The sequence below is a fragment of the Bison bison genome, unplaced genomic scaffold (assembly GCF_000754665.1).
Source record: "Bison bison bison isolate TAMUID 2011002044 unplaced genomic scaffold, Bison_UMD1.0 scf7180017864461, whole genome shotgun sequence".
NCBI lineage: Eukaryota > Metazoa > Chordata > Mammalia > Artiodactyla > Bovidae > Bison > Bison bison.
In genome coordinates, this window is record NW_011495023.1 from 20,224,426 (window position 1) to 20,235,510 (window position 11,085).

Consider the following 11,085-nt stretch of genomic DNA (forward strand, 5'->3'; position numbering starts at 1 on the left):
CCACCCCCGACTTCTCACCCTGATCATAAAGGAACAAAATCAGAAGGTTTTTAGTCCACAGACCACTCCTCCTCCTAAACTTGTTTCTAGTGCAGCATGGGCCCAGCACACACGCTCCAGATCAGACCACCTGCTTTACATGAGGGCTCTGACCCTTAGAAGCTATATAACCTTGGATCAATTACTTAACATCCCAGGGCCTCAGTTTCCTCATCTGTAAAGTGGGGATAATAATGAAACCATGGAGAGTTGTATCACGAGACTTAGTATATTGTTCCTGGTCATGGTGGGCTTTCCCTCCACCACTTCTACTCCCTGCTGGGGGGTCTGTCTTGCAGGTGTTGAATACTGGTGAAAACCCAGAACTCCCCTTCCCAAGCCAGCCTATTCCAAGGTGGCTTAGGAGGGTGTCCCGGATCCTGAGCTGATACCTGACTTGCACAGCCTGCTTCTGGAACATGCATTCACACCACATACCCTGAGCACTCCAAGCGCCTCGGCTATGAGGGACTAGAGACACGAGCTCAGTGAAGCTGTCAGAGGCCAATGCCAAGGTCAGTTATGATTTCCAAGGCTCCTCTGGGGGGATGCCAGGTTTATACCAGGGAGGGAGGGCCGGCTCTCAGCTGCTGCCAGCCTATTTTCCCCTTCTGAAGCTGGGCACTGTCTTCCATCAAATACAGGGCCCTGTGCTCCATTCCTAACCCAAGGCCAGGGCTTGGGTGGTTCTGAGTCTCCACACCTGTCTGACTCTGTACAGCTTCACTCAGACTTCCAGTGACCTGAACTGTGGGTGTGGAGCCCCAGGGGGAGCTCTGGCCTAATGGTTGGGCTCGTGCTCTTCCTTGGCTGGTTCCCAAGAGAAGGATGCTCGCCACCGGGGCAGCAGGGGAGGGACCAGCAAGGAACTTACAAAGATGATGGTTGGTGAGATGAAGCGCCAGCAGATCTGGAAAAAGCAGGGTGGTGGGAACCCCAGCATCATCTGGATGTCCTCGGAGTAGTTCTGGTGCCCTGGACAGAGGGAGGTCAGCAGCCCACAGAACAGCGTGAGCAGGCCAGGGGCTGGGACACAGGAGGCCGTGGAAGCTTGGGTACTTACCGTAAATGTACATAATGGACACACACATGATACAGGAGATGATGACCAAGGAGTAGCTGGCCGCATAGTTGTCCATCAGCAGCAGCCAGTAGATGCCTGCCTATGGGCCAGTGGGCAGCTGAGTTGGGGGTGGCTGAGGCTACGGGCCCCTTCTCTCTGCTGTCTTCCCCCCACCCCATACCCTGGCAACTTCAGCCCAGCCTTTGCCTTGGTTCTTACCTGGCTGGTGAGGGGGATACCCAGAAGGAAGCCAGCCACAGCCACGCCCAAGGTCACGTAAGTCTTTTTCTGCAGGATCCACTCATTCCCTACCTCATCCACAATGGCTGTGACCAGCGTCTCTAGGAGGCAAAACTGCAGGACACGGCCATCAGAGCAAGGGCCTATTCTTGGCCCTGCCTCCTCCCACCCTGAGCCTCAGGCCCGAGTCCCATGCCTCGTACCTGAGTGCCTAACCCCATCAAGATGAGCATGAAGAAGAAGAGCAGGGACCAGAGTGGGGCAATGGGCAGCAGTGTGAGGGCCTCTGGGTATGCCACGAAGGCCAGGCCTGGGCCGTGTTCTGCCACTTGGGACACGTCCTCACCCAGGTGATTCGCCATGGAGCCCAGGACGGAGAAGATGACGAAGCCGGCATAGACACTGGTGACACAGTTAGTGACGCTGATGACCACACTGTCTCTAATGGGAGGGAAACACGTGGTCAGGACACGCAGCTCAGTTCCTCCTGCCCAATTTGGGCCAGCAGACTTGGAGACAGGGAAAGTTCTAGGAACAAAAGTACCCCCAATCTCCTCTCTGGTCTGTTCTGGACCTGTATAAGTGGGTGTGAGGCTCTTGAGTCCTTACAGACCCCTGGGGCATCACTATCATCACCCCTTCTCTCTTCTGCCTAAATGTTCTGTGTTCTGCAGTGACTGGAACCAGACCCGGCATTGCCAGCATCTCCAGGCTGTGAATGGAAGGAAGGGTGCTGGCAGGCCAGAAGGCTGCACTGGATCTGGTGGGTCTGGGGGAAGCAGAGTCAGGCTGCAGAGAGGGCAGGAACAGGGGGCAGCCCCAGCGCTGGTGGAGAGACTCTCACCGGTAACAGTTGTTATGGAACCTGTTGTAGGAAGCCATGGTGATGAGACCGCCCCATGCGCAGCCCAGCGAGTAGAAGATCTGGGAGGCGGCATCCCCCCATACCTGCAGGAGGAGCTGTGGTCAGAGGCTGGTGCCTCTCTGCCCCTCCCCATCCCTCCAGGTCACCTTCCACCCACAGCCCACCTTGGCCTCCAGGATCTTGTCCCACTGTGGAGTCAGGTAGTACTTGATGCCCGTGGAGGCTCCTTCCAGGGTCACACCACGGAAGAACAGTATGGTCAGCACCACGTAGGGGAATGTGGCCGTAAAGTACACCACCTGGGGGTGAGAGGGGCCCCACTGGACTCCTCTGGGCTCTTCCCACTCCACCCCTCAACCTGCCCCCTCAACCACCATGGGTCCTCTGGTCCCTCCTACATGCCTTCATCACAGCCCCCCCCCACACACACACAAAACCCAGGCAGGGAGGCAGGATATTTCCGTGGGCACAGATCCTGGAGGGAGGGGACTTACTTTCCCTGAAGACCTGATCCCTTGCATGAGGCAGAAAAAGACGACCACCCAGGAGACAAGGAGGCAGCTGAGGAGGTGCACCTGCACCTCCCCGAAGTTTCCAACGTCATCCGACAGGTTCAGCACGCAGAAACTAGAAGGGGATACTCTGGCACTGAGGGCCAGCCGCACCATCCAGCAACACATTCCCAAGGCCCAGGGCCCAGCCTGGCAGCTCCCTCCTTTCTCACGGAGGCCCAGCAGCCGGCTTGTCTGAGATGGGAGCCTTGGTGAGGCCCCAGCCCCAGCCTGCCCAGGCCTCTCTGCCTGTTGCCTCTCCCAGGATCCTTGAGGGTACCTGCAGGCCACACCCCAGGCCTGGGCTACCTTCCTCAGCCCCTAGGGTGTGGAGGTCTCCCTGTCCCTGCTCAGACCCGGCACAGGCCTTTCCTTTAGGAAGCCCCTCTCCTCCAGACTGGACGTACCCTATCTGGTGTCACCTCCTCTAGGAAGCCTTCTGTGATCTTTTCACAAACACTAGTCCTCCAACTCTGATGAACAGAGGGAGGCAGTGGAGTACTGAGAAAAGACAGAGGATTCCCAGCTGGCGCTAGTGGTAAAGAACCCACCTGTCAATGCAGGAGACGTAAGAGATATGGGTTTGATCTCTGGGTTGGGAAGATCCCCTAGAGGAGGAAATGGCATCCCATTTCACTATTCTTGCCTGGAGAATCCCATGGACAGAGGAGCATGCAGGGATATAGTCCATGGGGTCACAAAGAGTTGGACATGACTAAAGTGACTTAGCACACACACTGGAGCACACAAGCCTAGACTTGAACCTAAATTCCTCTCCTGAGTATGCATGACTCTCTCTGGAGCCCTATGCCATGCCAGCTGTGTTTCTTCAATCTACTGGATGTTGACGTGCCAAGCCCTTGCTAGGCATATTGACCTAAATCAGGTATTGTGGGCACTGCCAGTAGCGTCTTAACCCCATGGGGACGAACACGCTGGAAGTATTCCTGGAAGAGGGGAGGCTTGAACCAAAGTTTGAAGGATGGAGAAAAAGCGGGTGAAGAGAAATGAAAGCACATGCCAGGCTGAGGGCACGGTCAGGGTCAGGTCATGACGCAGCAGGACAGGGTCAGGAACTGCCTGGGCATGTCAGTAACTCAGGAAGGCTGGAGGAGAAGGGGAGAAGAACAGAGAAGGATAAAGATAGGAAGGAACAAGATCAAGAGAAGTTGTGAAGTCAAGATGCAGAACTTTGAATTTTATTCTGAGATCAATGAGAAGCTTCTGGAGGGTTTTTAGAAGAGGTCTTTCAAGGCCTCTCCTCGGCTCAAAACCTTGTAGCAGCTCCCATCTCTGGCCATGGAAAAACCAAAGTCCATACAGTGGCCCAAAGCCCTTCATGATCCACTATCTCCTAACTGCCATCTCTCAAATCTCCTCTCCTGCTCCTTCCCCCCTTACTCACTTCTCCAGCTGCATCGGGTTCCTTGTTGTTCCTTAAACGTGCCAGGCCCACTCCCACCTCAGGGCCTTTACACATGCTCTTCCCTGTCTGGTGTACTCTTTCCCCAGACCCATGTCCACATGGGTGTGAGATCTGTGCAGGCACACAGGGCCCCGTGCTTAGAAGGGCCTTGTGCTTGGTTTAATGTCCTGCCATTGCCATCTTGAAATTCTGAACACATTTGAACAAGAGGCCCCATCTTTTCATTTTGCCCTGGGCCCCACAAATTACACAGCTGGGCTTGTCGACATGGTTGCCTCCCTCCTTGCTTCCTTCAAATCTTTACTTGGGTGTCCTCTTTGCAAAGGGGCCTATTCTGGATACCCGGATTAAAACTACAACCCCAGCCCCAGCCTGGCACACCTTACCCCGTTCTTGGCTGTATTTTCCTCCAGTGTATGTCTCTTTCTATCGCACTGTACATTTTACTATTCAGTTTGTTATCTGCCTTCTATGAAGGCAAGGGTTTTTGTCTGTTTTGTTCATTCGCGTATCCCTCCAGTGGTTTGCAAAGTGCCTAACACAGAGCCATGCCCAATAAGCATTTGCTGAATGGATGAATGAATTAACATCATGGAAAATTGACTGGGAAGTATAAAGGGGAGTATCTGGAGGGGGACTGGCTTGGCTGTTGGAGTTGTCCAGGCTAAAACTGATGAGCAAGAGACAAACTATTGAGCCTCAGTTTCCTCATCTTTAAAATGGGCATCATAACTTCAACCTAGGATAATCTGTAGATAAATTTAGAAAAATACGGGCTCCTTTCTTTCCCCTCTTTCACTGAAGACTTCTCAGCATAGCTCATAGGCTGTCCTCTAATCTTAGCTCTTTTTATTTTTTTTTCCAACTCAGTTCTCAAACCTCATGAAAACATGTTTAATACCTTGTGATGGGTGGTCACCCTGGTCCCTCATGGGACAATGTTGCCAGGTCCGGGATTTGTTTGTTTGCTCAGCCCACCGGACTGTCAGACGTGCAAGCACCTGAGAAGGCGTCCTCTGCCTCCAATATTCTCCTAGGCTGCCCTTCATATTGTGAACTGCAGAGGGCGCTGACCAACACATCCCTCTTCTGCCAAACTCCTGCCTCTGTGTTGGTTCGCTTGACCGCCATCAGGGTCAGAAACTTTCCAGGCTCTCAGTCCATGGGGGAACCAAAGATAAAGGGATGAATAAGATCCACCCCCTCCTCCCAGGAGTGGCTCCTGGACCCTTGCGGCTGGCTGTGCTTTCCAATCTTTTTCCCTTTGGGACATGCAGAAAAAAATAGTTTGGGCCCATGGGGCAAATAGACAAGGTCACTCAAAGCTGAAGGCATCGGGGCTGGAGATTCTGGGCTGCCCAAGCCTGACCGAACTGGCACACTATTTGGGGCACGTCATGTTGGGAGGCTCTGCCTTCCAGAACAGCCACCGGGTCAAGCACCAGCATTCAAAGTAAAAAACCCATTCCTTGCTCAAAAGACTCTTCTAAAAACTTTGTCTAGTTACATATGTTACACTGGTAGTACTTTGTATTATTTTCTCTTTTTTTGTATTATTTTCTTATTGCAAGAGTTTAGCATACAATACAAGGGTTTAAAGGGTTTGGAAAGCTAATCTTCTGAACTCTTTCTCTTTATGGCACCATATTTAACGTTTGGTTTTGGTTTTGGACCATGTGCTTTTGAGACCAAACAACTAACTGAAAAACTTTTGGAACCACACATATTTACAAGTTGGCTTTCACATAACATCTCTTGACTTATTCTGCATTATTTTTTAATTTCCCCAACCAGATGGTAAATGCCTTGAGAACAGGACACTCATCTATTTTCACTGCATCTCTAGCAGTGGCTATCACTGTGCTTACTGAGCACCCGTCACTGTTCTTAGTGATTTCTGCTACATCTTTATAATAACAAGAATGATGTTGTATCCACTCCCACTTAATGGATGAACAGTTGAGACTTAAAGAGGTTTGGTGACCTCACAAGGCCAAGCTGGTATGTAGCACAGCCAGGATTTGAGTGAGGTCTGTGTGGCTCCGGAGCTGGCATGAAGACACTGAGAGAGGGGTGCTGGGATCCAAGTCCCATTGAGTGTCAGGTGTCTTCTGGGGAGATGAGGGCATGCTCCTGAACTTAGGGCCTGCCTGGCAGGCATCAGATCAGCTCTCAGAGGACTGTAAGGTAATGCTGTAAAGATGTGGTGAAGGCAGAGAAGGCTGGAGGCCAAAGGGTGGGCGAAAGGCAGACATGGGCTCAGAAATCTGCCCTGGGAACTCTTCTTCCTTTAGAGGAGTCCATCTTTCTCTTGATTTGCTTTGTTCACTTGTAAAATGGGAATATTTTATAAAACCGGCACACACTATCTAATAGGGTTGCTGTGGGGCTCAAATGAGATTGTGCAGCTTTCCAAAGGGTCGCTGGAGACTGTGGACCCAGAATGCCTGCAGAGTATCATCGGCCTAATTCACATTAGGCCCCAGGCACAGCAGGGCATGCATATCCTGACACATGTATATCCTGATACATGTATATCCTGACACAGCATTGCGGCCTAGTTCCTTAACATCGGGGAATCAGTCTCTGAATCTGAAAATGGGGGTGATATCATATAATATGCCTAGCACATAGTTCCCTGGTGGCTCAGGGGTAAAGAACCCACCTGCCAATGCAGGAGACGGGTTTGATCTCTGGTTTGGGAGGATCCCCTAGAGAAGGAAATGGCAACCCACCCTAGTGTTCTTGCCTAGAGAATCCCATGGACAGACGAGCCTGGAGAGCTACAGCCCATGGAGTTGCAAAAGAGTTGGACACGACTGAGCAACTAAACAACAATAAGCACATAGTAGGTGCCCAGAAATGGGGGTGCTTGCTCACCTCATCTCGCTGAAGCCAGCTTCGGCAGCCCTCTCAAAGGTCACTTCCCTAGGCTCTCCAGGAGGGGGCAGCAGAGAGCCATCCTGAAGGGAAGGAGTCCTGCCTGGGACTGCGGCTCCTTAGGGAGGCCTGGCTCCAGCCCCGGACAAGGAGTGGAGTTTAGCGGGCCATCCTGTGGACCTCCTGACCCGTGGCTAGTTTTCTTGGAGGGAAATTCCCCTCTAATTGCACTGGATAAAATCTCCTGATCTTTGCCAAGCAGTAGCCCCACCCTGGAAGACAGCCCCTGGGGTGATAATTTCTGGAGCCTCTCCGGGTTTTATGCTTCTGGAACCTTCCAGAAGGTTCTCTCTAGATCAAGTTGCCCAGTCCACACCATGCCCCAAATGTAGCAGAATAACTAAGTGGGTGGAGTCTCTTAGTCCCCGCTCTGTCCCTGCTCTGAGTACAGTCTTCGGTGCCTACTTGGTGCTCAGGAAATGACCCATCCAATGACTGAACGACTGAATCTGCCCAGAGGTATTTTTGCCCAAACCTCACTGGGAGGCAACGGCTCTACGGTCTCCACCATGAGTCTTGAGGACGGCAACCATATCTTAACCATCTTTGAACATCTGTAGCGCAGCACATGGCCTTCCCAGGTGGCTGCCAATGCAGGAGGTGCAGGAAACACTGGTTCAATCCCTGGGTCAGGGAGATGCCCTGGAGTAGGAAATGGCAACCCATGCCAGTATTCTTGCCTGGAAAATTCCATGGACAGAGGCACCTGGCAGGCTACAGCCCATGGGGTTGCCAAGAGTCAGACATGACTGAGCACGTATGCAGCAGCAGCAGCCCAGGGACACTGGGCCCTGAGGCTCTGAGTGCTGGCCCTTGGTTTAGAGGACATGGACGTGCTAGGACTTCAAGTGTCACTGGGACCTCCGCTGCTCAGCCCTGACTCTCCATCACAGCGTGGAGAAGGCCTTGAAGCCTCTGACCGGCAGTGGAAGCCCTGTGTCTTTTGATGTCCTGGCCTCCTCTGTCCCAATACTCTGTCCTACCTGCTCCCAACCCCAGCTCCAGTCTGCCACCTCCTGGCTGCAGCTCATCTGCCCATGTCTCCCAGTCCTTCTATACTTCCTTTCTCCCTCCTCTGGGAAGTCTTGGGTTTTTTTATGATTTGTTTTTTGACCCTGTCATGCTTGGCATGTGGGATCTTAGTTCCCTGAGGAGGGATTGAACCTGTGCCCCCTGCAGTGGAGGCACTGGAAGCTCGGAGTCTTAGACACTGGACCTCGAGGGAAGTCCATGGGAAGTGTTCTTGATCACCTGCTCTTGCCCTCACCACATCCCTGCATATACCTGCACTGAGGCCCCTTCCCCAAATAGCTTTAACTACCCATCTCCCTTCTGGACTGTGACCTCCTCGTGACATGGTCTCAGGGCCATTCATACCCCATGGGCACACAGGGCCCAGCAGAGTGGACGCCATAAATGTTTGTGGAATGAATGAACGAGGCCTGCCCACCAGCCCACAGAGCCCTCTTCCCACGAGCTCCTCAACAGGACATGGGGAATTTCCTCCAGGATGTCCTGCTGGGCCCTCACACCCACCCAGCTGGGACAAGATGTTCCAAACACCCCCAGCAACAGCTTCCCTTCAAGCCAGCCCTGGGACTCCGTTCTCTGTCAGCACAGAGCTCAGGGGTGCCAGGCTGCCCTTCCCAAACACAGCTTGATAATGACAGCTCTGGGCTCAGGAAACTTCCACAGCTCTTCTTTGGTTCTGCAGGGTTAGGTCTATGCTTCTTTCTTGTAAGCCCTCCAAGAGGTCACTTACTCCCTGTAGGCTACCACATGGCTGGTGAGTTCCCGACACACCTGTTACCCCTCGTCACAACGGTTTCCCTCAGGCTTATCTGCAACTAAGGGCCTCTGCCCGTGCTCTTCTGCTTACCAGGAAGCCACCCCTCTTTGCCGCGACCCTCCTTGTTTGACCTGACTGCTGGAGCCTCAATGCTGCTGTGTAAGGATGCTCACAAACTCACAAAGCCTGTGTGTCAGCTTCTCCTGAAGTGGGCTGCGAGCTCCTTACATTTCTTCCCAAACGCCTGCCCTGCTCTATTCCTGGCACCCTCCCTAGACTGCAGACTACTGCCCTTTAGCGAAGAGGGAGGGCTGAAGATAGGCTCCCAGGATAACCCCTAGAAGCCCAGTTCCCATGGGGGCCTCACCTCCAGTATTCCTCGCTGGGGCTTGTCCTCTGGAGGGTCTGGTTGAGTGCCTGAGAGACGTTGCCAAGCATGGCAGAAGGCTGCGTGCTCTTGGTGATGTTGGGGTTTTCCAATATGCTCACACAGTTGGGCGTGTTCCAAGGGTTATCACAGTAGGTCCAGGGCAGCACGGACGTCAGGGACGAGAAGAAGTAGTAGAAGGCGATGCAGACGACCACATTGTAGTAGATGCCGATGTATGTGGACACCACCATCATGCCGTAGCCCACACCTGGGGGAGGGGAAGGGCAGGAGCAGCCTCACACACCTAGCTGAAGGACGCAAAGCTAATTTTGAAGGGCCTGAGGGGCAGGCTTTCATGGAAGGCCACAGAAGGGGCAGGTCAAAGCCTTGGCAGGAGCGAGCTGGGGGCTGAGTAGGGGAGTGGGCGAAGGGCTTTTGTGTATGCATGTGGTAGGAGGAGAGGGTAGAGGCCAAGTAAACAATGGATCCCAGCATGTGTCCCTGGCCTTGGCCACTGATGTGGACCTCGGGTCAACACCCGGGTTCCATAGAGGTTGGCAGTCTTTATACAGATGGGTGAGTCAGCACGGCCCCCCGAGGCCCGTGTGTGTGTGTGTGTACCCCATCCAGGCCTCACCTTTGAACATGGGGCTGATCCTCCAGACCCCTAGGCAGCCCTGACTTGCAAACTGGCCGAAGGAGAGTTCCATGAAGAAGAGGGGGATCCCGCAGAAGATGAGCATGACGAAGTAGGGGACCAGGAAGGCTCCTGGTGGGCAGGGAGAGGGCTGGCTCAGGGCCAGCTCTGGGGAAATCCCACCCTCTTCCTGCTCAGAACCCAACAGCAGAACCTTTGCAATTGGCTGGGCTTCCAGGAGGGTGTGCCATGCCCTGGACTGGAGCCTCAGTCTGAAGCACACTGCTCACGGCCTGTTTTTGAACTTGACAGGGGTTCCCAGGAAATCTGCTCTGAGCTGAACCCAGGTCCTAGAGCTGCCATGTTTGGGTGGGAATTGATGACTTAACCAAGCAATTTCACATACATTAGCTGATGGGGTCCTCAAATATCCCCTGAATCATTTTGGGGGTGGCTGTTGAAATGCTGGGGGGTATAAAACTGAGACTTGGGAGGTTGGGTTGCTTGCCTCTCTATCTTTTCTCCCCTCGAGGGATCAGGCTGCCAAGGTCAGGGGGTAAAGTTTACCTAAGCCAGGGTGGGGGCAAAGGAGATTAGGGCCAGAGGCCGGCCTGTCTGGAGTGGGGTCTGTCCTGGAAGGGAGTGTGGTTGGGCCATGGTGGCTGGGCTCTGTCCATGTGGGTGGTCCCTGCCCTGTGCCCACTGGGTACCTCCCCCGTTGCGATAGCAGAGGTATGGGAAGCGCCAGACATTGCCCAGGCCCACGGCATAGCCCACGCTCGTCAGTACAAACTCGATCTGGTTGCCCCAGTTGCCCCGTTGGAGGCTGTGGTCCTTCTCGTCGGGCATAAAACCATTCTGTGCAGACAAGAGAAAAGCCACCATCGGCAAGGCATTAGCGTGAGGTGCCTGACCCTTCAGACCTCCCCTAGTGGGGACACCATGGACCCTCCAGGCCCCCAGCCCACCCTGGGCTTCCCCTCTGCTGACAGAAGCTGCAGGCAGGCCTGGCAGAGGAGCACAGAGGGAAGACTGGCTACCAGAGGGTGCCAAGCGGGGCCTCCCTCACCAGCCCCCTAGCACCCTGTGCTGGGGAAACCAGCCCACCTGAGGAGCTGCTGCCAGCATCTGAGAGGTGGGACATTGACAGAGAGCTCAAGTTGAG

At 53.8% G+C, this 11,085-nt stretch overlaps 1 protein-coding gene across 1 annotated transcript in view; it reads right to left on the reverse strand.

Annotated features, from left to right (window-relative positions):
- Positions 1-11,085, reverse strand: part of LOC105003078 (sodium- and chloride-dependent glycine transporter 1-like) — an 18,069-nt gene that overhangs the window by 3,640 nt on the left and 3,344 nt on the right. Inside the window, exons 2-11 of the mRNA XM_010860048.1 lie at positions 10,631-10,778; positions 9,921-10,052; positions 9,281-9,551; positions 2,702-2,834; positions 2,372-2,506; positions 2,187-2,290; positions 1,546-1,783; positions 1,322-1,456; positions 1,103-1,202; positions 914-1,014 (exon numbers count right to left, since the gene is read on the reverse strand). Coding sequence (XP_010858350.1) covers positions 914-1,014; positions 1,103-1,202; positions 1,322-1,456; positions 1,546-1,783; positions 2,187-2,290; positions 2,372-2,506; positions 2,702-2,834; positions 9,281-9,551; positions 9,921-10,052; positions 10,631-10,778 — 1,497 coding nt within the window. The remainder of the gene's footprint in view (positions 1-913; positions 1,015-1,102; positions 1,203-1,321; positions 1,457-1,545; positions 1,784-2,186; positions 2,291-2,371; positions 2,507-2,701; positions 2,835-9,280; positions 9,552-9,920; positions 10,053-10,630; positions 10,779-11,085) is intronic.